A 24,402-nucleotide genomic window follows, 5' to 3' on the forward strand; every position below is an offset into this window, starting at 1 on the left:
TGACTCTGCTTCCATTGAATTCCCCTGTTACTGTTACATTGTGTTGCTTTAATAGACTCCGTGGGCACATCACTTTCCCTGCTCTTTAAGCTTCGCCTTAAGAGAGGTCCAGGAAAATGCCTACTCCCCCATGCCATCTTAAGATCCTGCCAGGCCATGACGAAGTGAGATGCCTCCGGGATTTGGGCTTGTAGAAGGTTTTCCAGCTTCTCTGGTGGCACCTGCGATCCCTGTGTTCTTTCCCCGGAATCCTGCATTTTCCGTTCGGGAAAGCCAGCTCACAAAGTTTGGGCTGCACCAATGGGGGTGGAGCTTGAGGCGAGCGCGCGGCGTCCGTCGGTTGCCTAGCGACGGCGTCCACGCTGGCCCTCTGTAAGTCAAGTCAGCTACCGTTTGCAGGCCACTTAGAGGGCCGCCATGGAGACAGAGAGGGGCTCCCTGGTCCCCCGGGAGGTGGAGACCCCAAAGAAGGAGCTGCAGCTGCGGGTGACCCCTTCGGAGGTGAAGTTCCTGGACACGCTGGCCGGGAGGGTGTACCGCCTCCCAGTTACTGTACACAATCTCGGCCGTTGCAACCAGAAAATCCGGTTTCAGGAGCCCCTCAAGCCACAGGTAACACACTCGGGGGTGCTGGAGCAGGACCTCAGGAGCGTCAGGGCTCTGAGAGCACCTCCCCACCTGGGCGCCTGCTTTGTCCGGGAGAGTAGACGCCCGGCACCTGCGGGGATGGGGGCAGGATTGATTTCCTAGGGAGCGGCGGTTTAGGTCTCAGTGTTTACTTGTGCTAGCCTTTTTGTTTTGTTTTGTTTTGTTTTGTTTTGTGTTTTTACTTTTTGCTTGTCTTTGAGAGACAGGATGGGGAAAAGTAGATCTAGAACCTCCCAACTTCATCATTCTGCATTTAGAAAGAAGGGAAAGGGGATTCCTTGTCTGTCTCCTAACAGCCTAGAATTTATGCTTATATACTGTAGAATTACATCAACGAAATTCATATTCTAACAAACATTTGTTGAGCACCTACTATGCAAAATTAATGTTTCGAGAGGCTGTCCCGATCTTCTGATTTAAAAGTTGACAAAATTGTATCTCAGCCTCACTGTTATTTTAGATCATGTGTGTGAGTGGATGTTTACTGTGATCACCTGTTATCAGGAAGACTTTTGATAGAAGAAAGGTGATAAGAATTTTTGATACGTAAGTGATAAAAAACCTGATTTTTTTTTTTTTGTGGGACATTCCTAATGATAAATAGTAATGAATGCAGCTGAACTTATAGGTACAGAAGTAAAAGGTATCTGTAATTTTTTTGTTAAAATTACATATATTTGTTTGAAAAATGTACGGTAGTGATTAGAAGGACAGTAAGAAAAAGGCCTTTCATATTCTACTTTTTACACTTAAAAAAATTGATGTACTATTTACCTACACTAAAGTGCACAAATCTAGAAAGTAAAATTTGATGATTTATTATATATTTATACACCCATGTAGCCACCGTTTGGGTCAAATTGTAGAATATTTCCACCACTCTAGAAGGTTCCCTTCAGTAACCTGGAGTAATCACCCCATGGAGGTGACCACTGTACTGATTTCTAACACCACAGATTAGTTTTGCTCTTTCTTGAGTTTCATATAAATGGAATCATGCTTTGTTCATTTTTATATTTGCATGTTTTAACAATAGTAATATGGATTTTGTAATAAAGTAGTATGTCACAAGAGGCTATTAACTCTTTAAATAAAAAATGACCTGATTACTCCAAATACTGTAAAATTAGGGAAAAAGTTGATTATTTCACTACCTCACTACATATTTATTGAATAATTGAAAGTATGTCTGAAAATCCCAGATGGGAGCAAACACTATTTTATGGATGCCCAGGAGACACTCGTATGGGTGGTTTTTGTGCAGTCAGGAGAAAAATGATATAATTTGTTTTGGTTTGTATCAAGAATTATAAAGGAAAACTATGTAGATCACAAGTCTTGACACTGACAAGAGAATGGCCAGGTAAGCTTACAAATTAGAGGCCACAGTCATGAGCCCAATATCATTGTGAACTTCTCTTTGTTGCAAGACCATGATATGCACTCCTGGTCCTTCATAGACATAAAGGGAATTAGGAAAGAGATAGATTAGCAAAAAATGTATTAGCTATCTTGTAGAGAAAATAAATAAAAACAAAGTACTCTATAAAGAGCATTGTCATCACCACTGTTTATAATTATTTACAAAATGATGCTCCTAATAGACAGTAGTACTTGTTTTCCACCCTGGCTCAAGAGGCTGCCTTGTGGGGCTCCTGGGTGGCTCAGTCATTAAGCGTCTGCCTTCGGCTCCGGTCATGATCCCAGGCGTGATCCCAGGGTCCTGGGATTGAGCCCGCATTGGGCTCCCTGCTCAGAGGGAAGCCTGCTTCTCCCTCCCCCACTCCCCCTGCTTGTGTTCCCTCTCTCGCTGTGTCTCTCTCTGTCAAATAAAAAAAAAAAAGAGGCTGCATTGTCTTTGTGTTGACTACCTAGTATGAACCATAAGCAGTGCTACGTGCCATCTACTGTGGGTTGCTGGTAGAATATAAAGAAGACACAGCCCTCATCTTTAGTAACTTTCGTGGCTGCTGGATCAGTCAGGCCAGTCTTACTTGTAATTGCCCCCTTTACCCCCATGGCTCAGACTCCCTTTTCTTTTTTTTTTAAAGATTTTATTTATTTATTTGAGAGAGAGCTAGAGCGAGAGCGAGAGCGAGAGAGCACAGAGGGAGAGGGGGAAGACTCCCCGCTGAGCAGAGAGCCTGATGGATGTGGGACTCGATCCCAGGGCCCTGAGATCATGACCTGAGCGGAAGGCAGACGCTTAACTGACAGAGCCACCCAGGTGCCCCTAGACTCCCTTTTCTTTCGACCCATGTTTTCATTCCCACCGCCTGCAAGTATCACCTGTTTCCAAACCCTACCCGTCTTTGAGGGTCAAAATGAGTTTCCTTTTGTTCTCTAAGTCTTATCATATTATCTCCAAATTATTTCTTCCCTACTGGATACCAGTTGCATTAACAGACATTTATTATAGTTTGGACTTGAGTCCCGATGACTGCTAGTAAATGTTAGTTTTACCTCCGTGGTCCGTCCATCAGCTCCTAGGTAGGGATGGTGTCTTACACACCTTTGCATACAGCTCAGAGGGCTCAGCAACTTGTAATTTGACCAAAAGCACATGCTGCTGAAGCCCTGGTTTTCCTTCTTCTTCTTCTTCTTCTTCTTTTTTTTTTTAAGATTATTTATTTGAGAGAGAGTATGCACGAGCCAGGGGAGAGGGAGAGGGAGAAGCAAGCTCCCCACTGAGCAGGGAGCCTGATGTGGGGCTGGATCCCAGGACCCCGGGATCATGACCTGAGCCGAAGGCAGATGCTTAACCAACTGAGCCACCCAGGCACCCCATCCTGGTTTTTCTTCTTGAAGATACAGCTTCTTTAAAGGAAGATAGTCACACCTGATATGTGTACCTCTAGCACCCACAGGCTTATGCAGGGAATAATCGATCGCTTGTTTTCTGACGGTTCTGTAATTGCAGGGGGATTGAGAGTTGGACTGTGATAGTTTTAAGGTATCAGAAGTTTACTGGAAGTGTGAAGCTTTCAGACCATTTGTATCAACAAATCACTCCTCTGCTCTGTCCTTCATTACTGGAAAGTACTGCTTAGACTCAGCCTGGCATGAAAAGCCCTGAATAATTAATTTAAACAGACCTCCTTCATTACGTATTGAAGCTCACTGCCCAGCAAGGCTAGTTTATTAATTGCCTGCTGGGAGACTATTTTGCTTATTCTTTTCTCTGCTTGTGTCTAGATATTCCTGCCCCCACAGGGAGCATCTTACTTGCTTGTTCACCTTTTACGACCATTCCCTAAGCCTAGGCCAAGTACACTCCTTTCTGGCCCATGATAATCAGGCTTTCTCATGGATTTCCATGATACTTATGTCTCCATGACTCATAAGACACTTAATTAGTCCCTGCCTTGTATTATTTAACTTTCTAGGGGTATATAGTCTGCTTCCTTAAAGAGATTATATATTCAGGAGAGGGAACTCATTCCAGTTGTGGGGAAAGAGCTTATATTTTAGAATCAGAGAGATACGTGATTTGAATCCTCACTGTCACAGTGACGTTAGACATTAATTAACCTCTACAAGTCCCAGTTTCCTCATCTATATTCTGGGAGCCTTAACATCGGCCTTATAGGACTCTAGAAGTAAGAGGTGTAGAATGCTTGACATCTTGTGAGTGCCCAACACATAGTAGTTCTTCTCTTTCTCCCTTCATATTTTTCCTGGAGTCTAGCAAATGGTTTACAAGAATGAAAGTGTTTTTTCCCTCTTTATTCCCTATTCATTTTTTCTATTTCCTCCAAGTTATGAATTCTAAGTCCCCACTCAGAAACTGTATAAAATGCTGTATGTACATGTGTATACATACATATGTATATATGCATGTATGGCTGTATTATGTATATGTATAGATGATTCAGCAACATTTTTATTTGATTGCTCTCCCTTTCTTCTCTATTTAAGTATCTCATACTTCTCAAGGAGGCTATGAGCATTTACATGTTCCTCAACTGACTGCATTGTCAGTTTCAGTCCATGTACTGTTAAAAGCATATCTGAAAGATCTAGAATCTGATACATATACATATGGTAATTAAGTCTTTGCCTTTAGGGAAGGGATATTGTCTATGTATTGATATAGCTCTTGAAATAATGTATACTTCTAACTTCCTTTGCTCACATTATTGCCTTATTAGGAGTCACCATGTATCATTTGATTTTTTTTTTTTCTCCCACTAAAGTTCAAACTGATTTTGACCAATCTGGATAAAGCACTTGCTTCTGGACTTCAGATGACAGCTATGGTGGAATACCATCCTGACAAAGATGAAGACACTTTTGACCAGCTACTTATTTCAATAGGAAATAAAACAATAGAGATCCCGCTAGTTGGGTATGTATTCTCCATATTTCATGCTGACATCTTCAGCACTCTTTGAATAAAACTAAGGGTCAAAGTAATATTTCCTATTTTCTCTGGATAATAGGGTTTATTGTATCTATAGTTTCCTTACAGCAGACCTTAAAGGACAAATTTTTAGCAACCTGTGGTGTTTAAAACAAATAGAAGGCTAGTTTTCTGGTTCTTTCTTTAAATTTAAATTTAAATTTTTTAAAAGATTTTATTTATTTAAAGATTTATTTGAGAGAGAGAGAGTGTGGAGGGGGGTGGGGAGGGGCATAGGGAGATGGAGAGAGAGATCTCCAGCAGACTCCCCGCTGAGCACGGAGCCTGCTATGGGGCTTGATCTCAGCCCCATGACCCCGAGATCATGACCCCGAGATCATGACCCCGAGATCATGACCTGAGCCGAAATCAAGAGTCGGATGCTTAACCAACCGAGCCACCCAGACACCCCAAGTTTTCTGGTATTTTTAATTAAAATAAAAACATTAAACAATTGCATGTATTCTGTTTTTTCCTTGACTCACATCCTATTTTCTTTCTACCATGTTTTTTTGTACCTTTTGACAGCAAGACTTAGTAAAGAAAGCTGTATTGCTGTCTTTACAGTCTCACATTCCACTCTTACTTCAAAACTCCAGACAGGCTGTCTTCCTGAGCTTTCCAGTGAAATAGCTCTTGCATGTTGCCAATCTGTTGGTAATCCCTGTCTTTATCTTACTCCATTTCTCAGCAGCATTTGACACTATTAACCATTATTGCCTTCTTGTGCCACTTTATTCTCGTGACTTTCCTGGTACTACACTTCTTCAATGGCTGCTCCTTCTCATCTTACTTTTCTTTGTTTTATTGAAATACAGTTGACACATAACATTGTACAAGTTTAAGTTAGACAGCATGTTGATGTGATATATTTATATATTATAATATGTAGGTTTTAAAAAATATTTATTTGAGAGAGAGAAAGAAAGAGAGAGAGAAAGCACAAGAGAGGGGAGGGTCAGAGGGAGAAGCAGACTCCCCGCTGAGCAGGGAACCCCATGCGGGACTTGATCCTAGGACTCCAGGATCATGACCTGAGCTGAGGGCAAACGCTTAACCAACTAAGCCACCCAGGCGCCCTATATATTGCAATATGATTACCACCCTAAGATGAGCTAATATCCCTATCACATTATATAATCACCATTTCTTTTTTGTGGGAGCAATTAAGATCTAATCTCTTAGTAACTTTGAAGTTTATAATACAGTTGTTGACTGTGATCACTATGCTGTGCATTAGCTCTTCAGGGCTTATTTATCTACTAGTTCCCTGTTTGTACCCTTAACCAACATCTCCCCAATTTCCCCACTCCTTGGGCTCTGGTAACCACCATCCTACTCTCTGTTTTTATGATGTATTCTTAAATGGATTGTGAACCTGTATCCATTATTTTAATTTAATTATTGTCATAATTATTTCACTGGATTTTAAATAATGAAGATGTTTGACTTCAAAAAAGAATCTAAATTGTGCTCTTTTGAGATTGGTTGAAAAATGTGGACTGATATAATGAATAGAACACAGAAATAAGTACAGTTGACCCTTGAACAAAGTAAGGGTTAGAGCCACCAACCCTTGTGTAGTTGAAAATCCATGCATAACTTTTGACTCTTCCTACTAATAGCCTACTGGTAACTGGAAGCCTTATTGATAACATAAATAGTCGATTAACACATATTTTGTATATTGTATGTCTCACATACTATAATTTTACAATAAAGTAAGCTAGAGAAAAGATATATTAAGAAAATCATAAGGAAGAGACAATACATTTACAGGACTGTATTATAAAAAAATCTGAATGTAAGTGCACTCACTGAGTTCAAACTTGTGTTGTCCAAGGGTCAACTCTAACTGATTTGGAGATTAACTTTGGTCAGATTATTTATTTGATGAGGAAATTGCCATTTTCATTTTATACTGAAAAAGGTGTATTTTTGTTCATTATAAAACTACCTGTTAAGGCTAGTGTGAACAGTTTAGAGTGTTTTTTATTCATATACATGCACATATGGATCCTCATTTTCCTTAGCAAGGTGTCATTGCATAGATGTTATTCTTTTGTGTGTATTTGTCTACCAACAGCAGAATTAATATTTGAATATTAATATTGGTATTTGACATTCCTCTTTATAATTTCCCTTGTATTTTTTATTTTTATAAGCTAAATTTAGACCTGCAGTTATTTGGTTCCCCATGTTGTTGAGAAGTTCTGATTAAGCACAACATTGCATTCTATAAAGAAATCAAACAATTGACACATGGTAGCCTATTACAAATACTTAATTTACATTTTTTAAAACATTTTATTTATTTGAGAGTGAGAGAGAGAGAGAGCATGGGGGGGAGGGGCAGAGGGAGAGGGAGAAGCAGACTCTCCGCTGAGCAAGGAGCCAAACACAGGGCTCGATCCCAGGACCCTCAGATCATGACCTGAGCCAAACGCAGATGCTTAACCAACTGAGCCACCCAGGCGTCCCAGGCGTCCCTTAATTTACATTTTATAATTTAAGTATGGCCATTTTTGGTCCATTCTTCACATTGCCATAACTATGAATTGCACTTAGATTTGCTTGTTTGTACCATATATGGAGAGAAGAGTTGAAGATGCTTCTGCCTTTGAAAATAGGAATTTTGTCTTGTCCCCATAATGTATGTTCTCTCTCATCAGAAGTCAGCTGCTTATCACAGTTGCAACATAAGGACAACACCGCCCTCTTAAAGTATGATGGAAAGGGTTGAATGAAGATGTGTGTGTGTGTATCTGTGTGTGTGTGTGTGTGTGTGTGTGTAAGTTTTTAAGTTCTGTACGATTCTATTACCTGTGTAGGATTTTGTATCCACCACCATAGTCAAGATATTCAGCTGTTCCAACACCACAAGGATCTCTCCTATTACTTTTTTATAACCACACCCACCTCCCTTCTGCTTCACACCTACTATCCCTGAACTGTGGAAACCGCTATTCTGTCTTCCATTTGTAAAATTTTGCCACATGAAATATGTTATACAGCTTTTTGAGGTTGACTTTTTTGCACTCAGCAAAATTCTCTGGAGATTCAACCAAGTTTTTGTTTATATCAATAGTTTGCTCCTTTTTATTGTTTCACTGTTGACCTGTTGAAGGATATAAGGCTGATTCCAGTTTTTGGTTATTACAAATAAGGCTGCTATGAACATTCTTTGCTTGCCTCTTGTCTAGAGTTTATAGTTACATTAAATGGGGATGAACATGGGAAAATATATTTATGAAATCTTGTCTGGAAACCAGAAGTTTGTATTATCTGTACTTTAGCAGAAATGATGTAAAGTGATTCTGAGCACGTTTTTTCCCATGTATCCATAAAAACTATGTCTCTCTTGCACATTTAAAAATGTCTAAAGTTTTTCATTATGAGCTTGAATAGTTGCAAAGATGTAATTGCTTGTACATAATAAATGTTACTATGAGATAATTACATGCTTTTTTCAAATGTATCCAGTAAAGTGGAAATACCATAGTAATTTGTTAAACAGTTGAAAAATTTACCTCTTTCTTTTTTTCCCCCTCAGGTTTGTACTTCCATTCTATTTCTTACCCTAGCATCATATCCTAATTTATTACATTTTTATACTTAGAAGATCTTTGCTGATCACCAACAATAAACTATGTTGTAAATTTGTATGTAATTCATACATATGTATATATGTACATGTGAATATGTGTAGCCAGTATGTTTACATATACAAATATGTATATAAATAGATTTACTGTAATCATAAATCTATAATTGTTTTTAAAAATTTTTATTTATTTATTTATTATTTTTTTAAAAGATTTTATTTATTCATTTGAGACACAGAGATACAGAGAGAGAGGGAGAACACGAACAGGGTGAGAAGCAGAGGGAGGGGGAGAAGCAGGCCCCCAGCTGAGCAGGGAGCCCAATGTAGGGCTCGATCCCAGGACCCTGGGATCATGACCTGAGCCAAAGGCAGATGCTTAATGACTGAGCCCCCCAGGCACCCCTGATTTTAAAATTTCTTATGAATTATATATATACTTTAAAGATTTTATTTATTTATTTGACAGAGAGAGAGAGAGCACAAGCATGGGGAACAACAGGCAGAGGGAGAAGCAGGATCCCCACTGAGCAGGGAGCCCAATGCGGGGACTCGATTCCAGGACCCTGGGATCATGACCTGAGCCAAAGGCAGACGCTTAACCGACTGAGCCACCCAGGCTCCCCCTCTTATGAATTATATTAAAAGATTTATTTTCACTCCATATATAAATTACCAAGTTTGATAATTATTTTTCCTTTTTTATTATTGAGATGCGATTGACATCTAACACTGTGTAAGTTTAAGCTGTACACACTGTTGATACATTTATATGTTGCAATGTGATAACTAGGGTGGTGTTAGCTAACACCTCCATCACACAATTATCATTTCATTTTGTAGTGAGAACATTTAAGATCTCGTCTCTTAGCAACTTTCAAATACATAATGCAGTGTTGTTAACGGTAATCACAAAGCTGGGCATTAGATCCTCAGAACCAATTCATCTTCTAAGTGCAAGATTGTTTCTTTTGACAAACATCTCACCAATTTTCCCACCTCCAGCCCCTGGTAACCACCCTTCTCTTGTCTCTCTCTTTCTGTCTTTTTTTTTTTTTAGATTTTATTTATTTGAGAGAGAGAGAGCACATGGGGGGGGGGAGGACAAGAGTGGGGGGAGGGGCAGAGGGCGAAGCAGACTCCCCGCTGAGCAGGGAGCCTGACATGGGACTCAATACCAGGACCCTGGGATCATAACCTGAGGTGAAGGTAAACGCTTAACCCACTGAGCCACCCAGGTGCCCCCTTCCCTTGTCTCTTAACATAAATTCTCTGTTAACATAAAGAGAAAAATGTTATTGGACTTTTTTTAATCAGATGGAAGAGAAATCAACAGGAAAGCCAGAAAAACTGTTATAATATTACTGTATTAGCAAGCCCTTACTCCTATTTATATATGCATGTACATATACATATATGTGTGTGTGTGTTTGTGTGTTGTGTGTTGACTCTTAAGAAATTATTCTTAAGACACTTTTCTGCATCCAGCTAGAGAAATAGTTTGAAAAAATGTTCGACTTCATATCTTATATTGTTTGTATAACGATTTCCTCTTTTACATCCTGTAAACTCTTTATTAGTGCAATGATGTACACTAAGGTCATTGATCTTTCCTTTTCCTATTACAAAATTACAATGTCTTTATGAGAAGAACATGGGTATAGCTTAAAGAAGCAGCCTGACTGATCTCTGGAATGTCTCTACATATTTGATAATACACAAACATTCACATATAAACATACGGAAGGAAGGCCCACACCACCAGTGCATAAAGCAGTATTTGTGAATGTTTTGTTCAGGTATTTTTATTTATGTGTGTGTGTGTGTATGTATTTATATTTTGGAGGTTGTATCCTGTGTGGAGTGAATTACTTAATTCATGTGTCTGCTACATAACCTAAAGACTCAATAAAGATCAGTTATTACTCTGTTTATTATTGATGCTGTTATCATTGTTAGGTTTGTAAGGGTAATGTATTCAAAATGTAACAGAATAGATTAAAGGCTAAGTTCACCAGTATTATATCCAAATAATTTCTCAGGTACGTCATTGAGGCTTTTGAAGTCTTTGGCTTTTCATCTGTAACATAGCTATAATAATATTTATTTCCTTTTCATGAAATTTTAAGTATCAAACAGGATAATATACCTGATGATGTTTATAAGTTATAAATTATCCATACATAAAATATATGTAACCTCATGAGACATGCATACAGGATTATAATGGATTTTTAAAAATGTGTATGAAACATATGATATAGATGTGCCACAGTGAGCCCTTTAAGTTAGAGACACATGAAAAATCAATTGTATCTTTTTGTGCTTAGGCCTTGTTTTAGTTCCCAAATGGCATTTTATAGCATAGCACCTTCTTTTATTTCATCAGATTTGGGTCATCCAAACTACTTAGTTAAGATCAATTCCACCCTTTTTGAGGAGGGGGCAAAGGGATGTATTATAGGCTTAGGTGGAGATTCCAAAAATGCTTTGAGCATCAAAGATACTGAGATATGTGGGTAGCCTGTCGAGGTGAGTACTTCAGAGGGTATACCATGTCCTTAGATGCATAAAGTCTAATTTCTTTGTTAAAAATGTATCTCATCTTTTATGTCTTTATTTCACAGTTCCTTTTACTGACAAATATGCATCAATAGACTTGTAAGGAAAGATGAATGTCTTACAAGGAATTAATAAAAGTGTTTCTGTACGTCCGTCCCCTGTGGATTTAAGTATGAGGGTATAATTGTTTAATTATGTTGTCTTCTCTTCCCCTAGGTTGATTCCATCCTGTCAGTTGGAAATTGAGTCAGAAGTTAATTTTGGCACATTGGTTTCTGATAGTAAAGTATATTGTAAAGAGATTAATATCATTAACCATGGCAGAGCTCCAGGTAAATACTTTCTGTCGTATAAATTAACTTACATTTTTGGAAGAAAGTTGGTATTATTTAAAATGTATACCTTGTGGGGTGCCTGGATGGCTCAGTCGTTAAGCGTCTGCCTTTGGCTCAGGTCATGGTCCCAGGGTCCTGGGATCGAGCCCCGCATCGGGCTCCCTGCTCCGTGGGAAGCCTGCTTCTCCCTCTCCCACTCCCTCTGCTTATGTTCCTGCTCTCACTATCTCTCTCTCTGTCAAATAAATAAATAAAATCTTTAAAAAAAATTAAAATGTATACCTTGTATAATTAATGGAGTCTCTGATTCAGTCCTCCTCCCCCTCCCCCCAAAAAGATGTCTGTCATTTGAAATAGCTCAAAACTGAAGGCCCTTAAATAGGATGACTGTAAAAGACTGATAGATAATAATTCAGGAAAGATGAGTGTCTCCTTATGATTCTGATTAACAGCTGACTCCCAGGTGACTGGTGATCTCCCTGAGGACAGAAGGCAGGATAGTGTTATGGGAGTGACTTAGTCCTCAGAGTGAGCCATCCAGAGATAGAATCAGGGCACAATGCCTTACTAGCTGTGTGATCTGGGGCAAGTATCTTTTAGGACATTGAACTTGATATTTCTCATTTATAAACTGTGGTTAATAAAATGAACTATGGTTAATTTTGTATGTACTTATGGTTGTAGGATGGTACTTGACTCATCATTGGTGCTCAGTAAATATTTGTTCTTTTTCTCTATCGTATTCAACTTTGAATTTACATGATGGTCTCTAGAAAGCTCTTACTCACTTTTTGTTGAAAGAGTAAATGCTTTTCCCCAGACTGGATTATTTCTAGAGATTTTTACTGTGACCAAAGAGTTTCCATAAAGGTGTGTGTGTCTTTCTGTGTGTGTGTTCATGCACACTCTTCACTGATGGTATGCAGTAGGTATTAAAATCACTTATCCCTTCATTGTCCTGTTGGATGGTCAGCATCTGGGCTGGCAAGGCTTCCATTTCTGCTGAGCTGATATGTGGACCAGCTCCACGTGGGGAGGGCATTTTTTTCTGAACCTGCTTCTCAGATACAGAAAACGGGTCTTAATTCCAAACCTGTTTGTTGCTAAGTGAGGATGTTCTCTGGGGCTGCTTGACTGAGCAATGGGAGTTATTAAGACAAAGGCAGTTTGTCACTGTACTGATTTCTTCCTGGGGTTAAACAAATAAAACTGATAATTGTTCCTCACCGAATGTTGCTCATTTCAACTTTCCATGCTTTGGTTTTTAAATGATTAAATTTCTGATGCCTGTGGGATTGTACAATAGTAGACTCGTTTGTGGTCTGACTCCAATGTTAAGGATAGGGTCTCTCATGGCTAGTGATTATGGGCTGTATGGTCCTTTAGACTCTCTGTTTTTTTAGAACAGGTATGGTATGTAATTGAGATAATTTTATTTTTATTATTTATTTTCCAAAATCTCTCTTAACTATTGTACATTTCAAATCCTTCAAAGTTTTGCTCATATCCTCTCTTTATTGTAAAATATCACCAAACTGTACAGTTTCATTATATATAAAAGCTCTCTATAAGTAACAAGTATATGTGGTTTTAATTTTAAATGAATATTTAGAATTATTTTACTTAATAAAATAAAGTAAATAAAATTAAGCCTCAGATGTAGACCCATTCATTTTAGGAAAAGTAATCCACTTTGGCTTTTAGTATTATATTAATATTTTGTATGTGCATGTATTGTAATGAGTACTACAATTTGTAAATTATAATTGAGTACCATGAAATGTTAATTACTATTACCTTACAAACTGAAGCAAATTGTTATCAGTGAAACACATTTTCTTAGTGTTGACTTTGTTTCTCATTCTTGGACTTGAATGATATTATTTTTTCCACCATTAGCAAAATTGATACTATGTTTTATATTCACAGTAGCAAGTGCCTGTAAGGTGTCATAAAGCCCTCATTACCTACAAGCACAGTATATAAATATTCATGAGACTAACTGTATTTTCATGAGGAAAAACACTTATGCAGAAAATAGATTTAGCAACCAAAGATGATTTTAATAAAATTTTTAAAAAGGGTTTTATGTGACAAATATTTTATAGTTTTAGAGTCAAAGATCAAATGTTTATAAATTTATATGCATACTTAAGAGGACATTAGAAAGCCACACTCAGCAGATTCATGGTATGTGCAGCTTTGTTTTCTCTCTCTGGCAATGACACTGGGGTTATTAGTTGATCTGTATAACAACTTAATGATTTTTTTATTTTAATGGCTCATTATGGAGTAATTATCCATGGATTTAGCCAAATATTGTTGAATACATTTTGTTTTCTCACCCTCTGTGTTTCCTGAGTTTACTCCTTACTGTGCAAAGTAGTGCTTGTCTTTTCATTTTGAAGACATGGCTCACTCTTTAAGATAAGTCTCTACTATTAGTACTTTGTGAGCTGGTGAACTCCATGTTCTATGATTTTATTATTTCTCAGTTTTTATCTTTTAAAACATCATTGAAAAAGCATTTTAGCATGCCTGGAACTGCAGTTATTTCCCTCTTCCCCTCAGTAACCTCAAGGTTATCTGAGAAGACTTTTTCTACTAGAGAGTTATGATGTAGAACAGTCTTTAAAGTTCCTAGTGTGATCATCACACACCATTTCTGTGTTTGAACAGTGGTTTATTTGGGTTATTTTGCCCAAAAGGTATGACCTTTCTCTTGCTCTTAATGCCCACTCTCCCCCTTTCCCTGATCATCAGCATCATCTCTCTACTTCACAGTCTAGAAAAGACTAACATCATCTAAGAACCAGGAAGTTTGCTAAATTGGACCAACTCCAGGACTGGTCCTTGGAATCCTCCTTAACTACTCAGAGAAGCACCCACTACTTATTCTCAATACATATTTTTTGTTTTCTTGGAAACTGCTGTCATGGAATCTCAATCTACAGTTCTTGCATAATACAATGCTGGCATACAGCAGACATTCTATAAACCTTTGTGTAATAGATTTGGTTCAGTGATCTCTCAGAGTTTCAGAAAAGAATCATTAATTATATGTCAACTGAACTTGAATAAAAAAAATTCTAAAAATAATTTGACCAGGATATTACAAAAGAAGAAAATGATTTGTCATTTTAGTACATAAAAAAAACCAAACCCTTAAGCTTTCAATGAAAGGTGATTGAACTTACAAGTAACCTGTTTAATCCCATATGGGCATTCTGAAGAGTCTCCAAAACGGTCGTTTGGAGACATATGAAGACTGGTATATCCTTGCTATGCTGAGATTCAAGGAAACCAAAAAAAAAAAAAAAAAGCATACATAGGAAATAACAATGACCTTGGGTATGTGACTCTTGATTTTCAGTAGAATGCTATAAAACTATAGACTGCCTTGGCTTGATATTACAAATTTTTTTTCTTTTTCCTTTTTTCTTTTTTTTTTAGTTTCAGGGGTGGAATTTAGTGATTCATCAGTTGTATACAACACTCAGTGCTCATTACATCACGTTTCCTCCTTAATGCCCGGCACCCAGTTACCCCATCCCCCCACTGGCCTCCTCTCCAGCAACCCTCAGTGTGTTTCCTAGAGTTCAGCGTCCCTTATGGTTTGCATGGACTTTAAGGAACAAAACAGATGAACGTAGGGGAAGGGAAGGAAAAAAAACACTACAAATACTTTTACGCAAAAATCTACCTCATAGTTTCTAAAAGAATTTTGGAAAAATAAAGGCAAGGTAACAATGTATATACTTCATCACCCAATGACTGAGCTGCTTCTCTAGGGAAGGTAGAGCAACTCAGATTTCAAAAATGTACAGGTTTGTGCAAAGAACCTGTCATCCCAGCCACAACTGTGGGTAGCCTCACATGCCCTGTGCTCTCCTAAATCTCAGTGGACAAGGCTGTGTTTATTTTGCATGACTTAATTAGCAACATTTGACACAGGTGACCACTGGTGTTGTCTTAAAAAAAAACAAAAGCCAAAAGTTTGGCTTCTATGACTCCTTAGTACCTTATATAAAATAGTGGCTCAGGTTCTGGAGTGAGGTCTTCCAGGACCCAAATTCTTATAACATTTACTGGCTGGGTGGCCCCAGGCAAGGAATTTACACTTCTGGAGCATCCATTGTAGAGATAAACGTAATGCCTGCCTCCTCTAATTGTGATGATGATTGATAAAATGCTTAGCACACTCTCTGATATATAGTAAGTGTTCAATAAATATTTACTATTGATGTTAGAATTATTCTTTTCTACTGCCTCCCTCCTCTTCAGTTCTCTTCTGTGGGTTGCTGTCCCTTTTTGGGGGGTTCCTTAAATATAAGCGTTTCTTAGAATTTGCCATGGACCCACATATTCCCTCAGTCAACACACTCCCTCTAGGCAATCACTTCCATTCCTGTCAGTTCACTGAGGTCTATACAATCATTTGCATTTCCTTCAGGTTTCTCAAACTTCACATTGTCTAAAACTAAGCTCCTCACCTTTCCCTAAAACTTCTCCTTTTCTCCTTTTCATTAAATGTCACCACCATGTATTTGGGCAAGTCAGAAACTCAGCAAAATCCTTGACTCATTCCTTCTTTTCACCTCCTACCCCCTTAGTCAATTATTAAATCCTGTCTATTCAACTTTCTAATTATGTCAGTAATCCTCTCTTCTCTGTCCCATTGCCACTTCTCTACAACAGGCCATCATCTTCTTTTGCTTGGTAATTACACCAACTGAAATTATTTCTCTGAAGTCCCTTATCTCCTTCTAGTTCATTCTCCAAACATCAGCCAGTGTCATATCTAAAAAGAAATGAAAATTTGATGACAAATGCCTTCTGTAACATCCTTCCTTCAATGACACCCTTCCCTTAGGATGATGTCCTTGCTTCTATTGTCAGTAATTTAAAAATAAAAGTCAAATATTTCATTATTGCTAGTGGCATTAAAGTTATATAAGACACAGTAATATTTATGTAGCCACTGTTTTAATATATTTAGAAGATTGAACGATGTTCTTGTGGTTTTGGGGTTGTTCCTAAATAAACTTTTGAAATATTCACTTAAATTCTTTTGTCAAATTACATCAAAGTGATTACAGTCTAGGCATATCTCACTGACTCAGCCTTAACTAGACTCACATAATTTTCCTTTTCTGGAGAATTGAGTCAATAATACCTATTTATTTGAAATGGATATAGTTTTACAGATTTTTGTTTTATGACAGAAAACCTCTTAAATATCATGTTATTAGCACTTCTCTAAAATGATCGGATGAATAAATTTTGTTACTGTGAGTTTGTTTGACTTTTTCATCAGATCATCTCTGTACTTACTAAAGTCTTATTGCCTTTTTATACTTTCAGTACTTTTATTATGCTAATATTTTATTTTCCTAAGTGAATTGAGTAATTTTGGAAAATTTCATCAAATGTGATTTAAAATTGGTGAATTGGAATTTGCAAAGTTGTATATGTTGGCAGCATGCTTATTTGTGTTTATATTGCATTATGAGATTAAGGAAACTCGTGACTGGCTACTTCCATTTGTTAGACATATTTTGAGTACCACTTGGTGCTAGGCACTGTGTAGGGTGCTGGAATCATAGAGATGAGGAAGACATAGTATGTGATCTCAAGGAATGTATGCTCTAATACAGGTACTAAACATGACTATCAATTATGAACCATTTCTGCTTTCAGAATAAGACATATTTCTAGCCTCCTTCTCCTATGCTGTTTGATTCTAGAAACCCATTCCTTTTGCCCTTTCCCCATGTGAACTGCATTAATTCATTTATCAGGAAGTCATGGGGCTCCTGGATGGCTCAGTTGGTAGAGCAGGCGATTCTTGATCTCGGGGTTAGGAGTTCCAGCCCTCCATGGGTGTAGAGTTTACTTAAATAAGTAAATAAATATTAAAAAAGAGAGAGAGAGAGAGAGAGAGAGAGAGAGAGAAGTGGCAGTGGCTATGAATGTGAGCCCTTTGGTCAGAAACATGCAAGTGAAAATCCTAGCCCTATTAGTTTCTAACTGTAGTAGTCAACTATTGCTATGTAACAAACACACACAGTTCTGTATCTTAAAAGGCAATTATTTTTTAATTGTTTATTTGTATGCAGATTGGCTGGAACTTGACTGATCTAAGCTGGGCTCAGCTGGGTAGCTCTGCTTCAAACTTAGGCGGTTGGGGATGTTCTGTTACTCACTGCAGGTCTGTGAGTCAGCTGGAGGCTCTGTTCCACGTGTGCTCATTCTGAAGCACAGGCCAAAGGGACAGCAGCTACTCAAGCACTTTACATAGTAGAGGTGCAAGAGAACATGTGGCATTGGAGCTGGCTGTTGCCACTTCAACCCACACACTATTGGCCAAAGCAAATCACGTGGTCAGGCCCCAAGTCAAGGGATAGGAAAACATACTTTGTCCCTGGTAGCGTCATGGTAAGATGCAGAGAAGGGTGAAGAATTGGGGTCAACTGTGTAATCTACCACAATAGTTGTGTGTCTTTGGACAAATCACTCAACCATTCTAAGCTTTTTTTCCTTATTTATAAAATGGAGGTAATGATTGAACCTATATCATAGAATCACTCTGAGGATTGCATGGAGTAACATATACAAAGCTCTTAGCATATGTGCCTGACCATTGGAAGCAGATAGTATATTTTAACTATCAATGAAGCTTGAGTCCTAACAATCAGTTCACATTTGTTGGGTGACCCCAGAGACTAAAATTATAATCAAAGCTGTGATTCTTGGTCCACAATAGACTATACACTTACAGAGTGTATAGTCTATTGTGTAAGTCTATTGTCTGTAAGACAGACACCTGTCTCCTATTAAGGGTGTGACTGTGACACTGTAAGGATCCAGATGTAAACCATTTGCTCTTGTTCTCCTTAGGTACATTTAAAGCAGAATACCAGGGCCAATTACCCATTGTCATTTTTCCGAGTAATGGTATTGTGGAGCCCAAGTCATCAGTGATTGTTAAAGTGGATTTCTGTGCTGACCAGCCCAGAATTGTAAATGAAGTGGCAAAGTAAGCATATACTATGGTTCTTAATTCTAATGTAGTTCTTAATACTTTCCTGTTTTACTTTTCAGATATGCCTATTGTCTTGAATGTATATTAGCTTCTTTGTTCTTTCAGTCAGCATTCATTTGCTGAGTCTCTACTATTTGCCAAGCACTAGAGACTGGGATTTTGTGGGGGTGAGGGAGTGGATCAGGGAAGGGCTCCATTAAGGAGGGGATAGTGTACCCAAACACTTACTGGTGAGTAGGAAGTAGCCCGGCAAAGAGCAGTGGTGTGATTTGAGCTGTGTGTGTGTGTGTGTGTGTGTGTTCGTGCATAGGGGAGGTGGGTGTTGGTGATGGGAGTGGGTTAGAAGAGTAATTTCAGGCTGAGCAAGTAGAAGACTTGAAATCCTGGAGGTAAATAGTGTTACACACCGAGAGAGCTGAGGCAATGTAGAGGCAAAGAGATGGCGGTGCGGAGTGATGTGAGATGAGACCAGAAACCCAGAATGGTGCGGGGTCCAGTAAAGGACCTCATAGGACAGCACTTTTTAATGCTCTGTGTCTCAGTCCATTAGTAGAATGTGCATTCACTATAATAGGTCACCACCAGCATCAAAACAGTGAAATAGATATTATCAGGATGCATCTCACATAGTAAGGGCAAACGTTTTGCAAAACTTTGTGTTTGTGCACATGTGTGTGCATGCCTGTGTATTTGTGTATGCATGTGTGTGTATGTGTGTGTGCTTGCAATGTAAATACATTTCTTACTGAAGGTCACAGCCAAAAAAAGTTTGAGAAACAGTTTGAGCCCTGATAGAAGCTTAAGTTTCATTGTGAAGGCTGTGGAATCTCGGGAAGGTTTTAGGATGCGAGTGTCTTGATTAGTTTGCAATTTAGAAAGGTCGTGCTGATAACAGTGGGCACAACAAATCAGGGTGGGGTGGGTATGTGGAGGTGTAGACTGACTAGAAACTGTAAAACAGAAGAGAAATGATGACAGCTTCAGCTAAGGTACAAATCGGGAGTATGGAGAGAAGTGTGCCGATTGGAGAAATGTTAACTAGATGTAGTGACTGGTTATAGAAAGGGAAGGTAAGAGGAAGGACAGGTCTGGGGGAGAGGATCTTGAGTTCAGTTTTAAACTGTTGGAATTGATTTGCTTTACAGAATCCTGTGGAGCCTATTAGATTTCCTTATCTTGAGTCCCAGAAAAAAAATTTGGTCTAGGTATATTGGCTTGCGGGTTGTCAGTGGATAAGTTGTAGATGAAGCATGAAGTGTTGAAAATAACTTTGACTAGAAGGGCAGAGTATAAAAGAGTAGGAGAGAGAAACCATTATTCATGGAGTTTATAAAATATCCAAGCCAGAGAAGAATGAGAAGGTAAAGTCTGAATAAGTTAGAAGGAAACCAGCAAAGTTTGGTGTCAAGGAAGCTAAGGGAGGAGAGATGTATGTAAATGGTATCAGCCATGAGCACTGTGACAGAGATGTAGTGTAAGATAAGGACTTAGGTGATGGTTGTGGAGTGGTCATTTATTTGTGGTATTTGATGGGGTGAGAGTCAAAAGGATTGCACTTATGCCACAGAGGGACAAACGTGCATATGTGGGCAGTTTCAAAGGGAGTTGAAATTAGTCTAGGAAATGAAGCTTTATTGGGGGGGGGAGATCTTCATTTCAGCAAACAAGTGGGATTTTGCTGAGACACTTCATAGGGAATTGGGTTATTAGGATGGGGATGAGGTTGGTTGTTGGACTTGGGGGAGTGGGATGAGTTAGAAAAGAATCTTAGAATTCTTTTAGAAATCTAAATCATCCCATCTAAATCTAGTGTTTATGAAATAATTGGTGATACGGACCTAGCAATAAGTTCTTTTTGGAGTCAATACATGTGATTGTTTTCCAACTTTGTTGTTTCTTGGGGACAGTGGATTAGGTTGTACATATGCCAGATTCAGAAAGTCAGAAGGACATGACATTCTCTGGCATGTATGAGAAAGGAACTACTCTTAGGCCTTTGAATTTTAATTATAATGTGATGTTATAAAATTTCTGTTTATTCAAATATATAGGAGAGAAATTAAGTATATAGAATTCTAATTAAAATATATATGTATAATTCATTATCTTGTAGAGTGAGTTTGCAAGGTCGTCCAGATATACTCTTGAGTGTCAAAGCTCATGTGGTTGAGCAGATTATTGAGTTGTTAAACATGAGTAATGACAAAAAGTTGGAATGCATACACTTTGGTTCAGTTTTCTTTGGAACTTCAAAAATTGAACATGCACGTCTATACAATAATAGCCCAGAACCCATAAACTGGGTGGCCATAATGCAAAATGATTCAGTTGGAGAAGAACTGGTAAGTAAATAGTGCAACAGGGGAAAATCGGGTATTATGTTTTGAAACAGATTGTTTTGAATTTACTAATAACCAAAAAAGCTGTTAAATTATTCTAAGTACATTTTAATATGCGGATAGATATGATTCCCTTTCATGTGTCTTCAAGGGTAACCTCAAAAAATTCTATAAATTAAACTAACACTGATAGTGATATATATCTGAAGTAAACCAGACAAATGCTTCTTTTAGGTTAGCAGCTAGTTGTGGGGATTTCTGTTCTCATCAATTTTTCAATAGTTCCTTTAATTTTATGATGTGCCTTGGTCAAATTTATGTATGTTTCTTTAAAGACATTCATATTCTCGATCTTCTAGACTAAAATTTCAACAATTATGTTATGATCTCCTCTTAAGATATTTTATTTTATTTGTGTTCTGCCTTAATATTCTTTTTATGTCTGATTTTATATTACAGGGCACAAATATTCGACAAAGAACAGATATTGCCTTAAATAATCTCACCTACTTAAGCAAAATAAAGAACATGGATGTTACCACTTTTATCTCCTGTGTTCCTAATGAAGGGAGGTTACTACCTTATCAAAAGATTGTAATTACATTTTGTTTCAGCCCAAAGTAAGCAAAAATTCAGTTACGGTGTTTTTTATTAATCAAAAGCATGTCAATCATACATTCATCAAACTGACTTTAACAGTAAAACTGGTCAGAAGGCACCAATCAGATTTTTCTTATTATGGCTCTCAATGTTTCTACCATGGTTAATATGATTTCGAACATGTAAGATTTTTGTTCTAAATATTTCATGTTCGATTACAAATCTCTTCAGACCTTGTAGAAGCGGAAGTTCTGTGTGGTTTTGCATTGTGGGCCCAGACGAATCTGTGCAACAAGACCTTGTTGTCCCTGCAGAAATAGTGGATAGCCAGTGGCAGGCAGGGTGTGTCAGTGCCTCCAAAGAGGATGCAGGGCTCTTGCCATAGCAAGATGCTTGCTAAGGAGCATGAAGAGTAAGCCCTATAGCAGCTGCTGGGATGCACCACACTTGCTTGCCGAAATTCATACAGACTTGTAGGACTTTTGCCAATGTATATTTTTCATAATTCTCTGTACTTGGTTTGGTTATTTAGTTTGAAAATATATTTGGAAATGCTGTTTTAAATACATAGGAACAATTTCAGCTATACTTGAGAGGTGGCCGGGTGCGGCAAATAATCGATCCAACTGGATGTTTACCTTTGTGAGGAGGCACTGTTCAGTGTACTTCTCTATGTGGCAACAGGGTCGCTTGGTGATGATACCAATTGGTGGGGACTGAATTGTATTTTAATTTAAGGAGGGTAATAAATCAAGTAATTGTTCTATTTGTACAATCTGTAATTGCCTCATGAATCATATTTTCCTGCAGGTGATTTCTTGGCCAACATAGAAGATTCTGTTTAGCACACGATCTTTGAAATTCTAAATATTCTTTTTCATGGCAGCATGTTTTTTGTGGAAGTCTAGCATAAACTCACAGATATGATAATGATTGGAAGTCTTAGTTAAATACGTTTTTAACATGCTACTTGCATTCCTGTGTAATATTTCACATCAGTCTTTTTTGTGTGTGTATATTTGAGTATCCCCTGCTAAAATAGCTGCCCTCTAGGTAAGCAAGTAAAGACAGTCAACACGCAGGTCTAGAGGTAACCCGTCTCTGACTTTGGTCCTTCTTCCCTCTTCCCGTCTTTCCTTTCCTTTTCTCCTTTGACAAGATTTGGCTGTTATCAAATCTTGTTTTCCAAATCGCTTGTTCTCCTCTAAGAATATGGAGAATGTGGCTAGCAACATGTGCTTAGTCCACAGGGCAAGAGAGATATGGAACAGAGATTTGCAGTTACACCCAAAGGTAAGAAGGACTATTGAACTAGAGAATTGAACAGAACCCTTAGCTAGCAATGAACTTGGCTTGGAAAGAAAATCCTTTACATAGAAAGTGACACTGGAGCTGGACCTTTACAACTTAGTATATTTAAATTACTTTTGTCTTGCAGATGTTGTCATGAAACCGTTTTCTGAATCTTTACACTTTGTGGGCTTCTTTTGGCAAGTCTCTGTATCTGGACAGTAATTTTGGAAAATAGATCACAATTATATTTTTATTCCTGAACTTTCATCTGTTTGCATAGATTTAAGGATTGGGTTGATTCCTATTGAGAGGTAATAGAGTGCATCATCTTTGCCTTCAAAATAATTGATTGTAATTTTTTACAGGCTAATGACTGATGGTAAAAAGAATAATGATCCTTCACACAGGCAGGACTATGCTCTCTTTTTGAGATTTGACTCTGTGGGAAGTAAAGGTGGATTTTTGAGGGATGATAACAGTAAAACCATCAAAAGTAAGTGCGAAATGAACATAGGCATCAAATGTATAGCAGTTTAAATTATTTAAGAGTTTGGATATCATGTTTCTAGAGGCAATTTAATAAAAGTGTATAATTATTGAATTGAACAAAAATGCAAACATTCAAGAGACCTTAAAATGTCTTTTGTGGCATGTTAAGAAAGAAGTCAAGCTCAGAATCATTTACATAACAATTTTCCAAGTTGAAATTTAGATGACTTCATTATTTTTAAATGACATTAGATAAACATGATAATCTAGAGTTAAGGAATGAAAAAAGAAAATAAAAAAACCAACCTGGCTTCTTTTCCCATTTAAGCCTATGTTTTCTCTTAGAGATTAATATGGGAACAAACGACCCATTCCATCTCTACCAGGCCTTCAGCTCTTAGAGTCTACATTCAGTAACAGTCAAAGGACAAGACCTAGAACTGGAGCTCTAGTAAATAGGGTACAGTATCCTGTTATGGGGTATCGGTAAGTGCATATGCCTTGCAGGCCACGTGTCAAGATGCATTGTACTTCTTAATATTCTCAGGTATTATTAGATGGCCTGTGGTGAGGAAAATGGCAAGACTTGGAGTTCAGCTTAGCCAGACACATCAAAGAGAAAATAAAGGTAGAGACAGGTGAGGGATTGGATCTAGAAAGATGAGCTATGGCAAGTCAAGAGTTGAGAAGATTTGTGTGTCAGGATGAGTGATACCGTTGAGCAGGCTTGCACCATTTTCCCAGGACAGAAATTTCTACTATTTGTGTCATGGTTTGTGATTTGAGCTCTGTCTGCCTATCACAGACAGAAGATTTGTTTGAGTCTTGCAAGTTAATCTGGTTTTGAATGGCCAGAGATGGAGATGGTAGGTTTGCCTTAAAGGTAATTTAGAGTCTAGGGTTGGCTAGTAAGAGCCTCAGTGAAGAAATACACAATCTTCTTTTGAATTCTAGTTACAATGCTCTCCATGTAAAACTGTTTATTCACCCAATTAGAGCCTATAGTTTATAGTTCCTACCTCCTCTCTGGTGTCTCCAAAACTTCATGTTTATGTTATTGCCCAGCTTATATTCCCCTGTCCATT

At 38.0% G+C, this 24,402-nt stretch overlaps 1 protein-coding gene across 1 annotated transcript in view; it reads left to right on the top strand.

Annotated features, from left to right (window-relative positions):
* Positions 1-417: 417 nt before the first annotated feature.
* CFAP47 (cilia and flagella associated protein 47) overlaps positions 418-24,402 on the top strand; it is a 495,620-nt gene continuing 471,635 nt past the window's right edge. The window contains exons 1-7 of the mRNA XM_045873173.1: positions 418-612; positions 4,845-4,996; positions 11,433-11,548; positions 18,452-18,590; positions 20,710-20,938; positions 21,395-21,555; positions 23,194-23,321. Coding sequence (XP_045729129.1) covers positions 418-612; positions 4,845-4,996; positions 11,433-11,548; positions 18,452-18,590; positions 20,710-20,938; positions 21,395-21,555; positions 23,194-23,321 — 1,120 coding nt within the window. The remainder of the gene's footprint in view (positions 613-4,844; positions 4,997-11,432; positions 11,549-18,451; positions 18,591-20,709; positions 20,939-21,394; positions 21,556-23,193; positions 23,322-24,402) is intronic.

The sequence above is a fragment of the Mirounga angustirostris genome, unplaced genomic scaffold, assembly GCF_029215605.1.
Source record: "Mirounga angustirostris isolate CCGP_5_RB_7025 unplaced genomic scaffold, mMirAng1.0.hap1 SCAF_11, whole genome shotgun sequence".
NCBI classification, from domain to species: Eukaryota; Metazoa; Chordata; class Mammalia; order Carnivora; family Phocidae; genus Mirounga; species Mirounga angustirostris.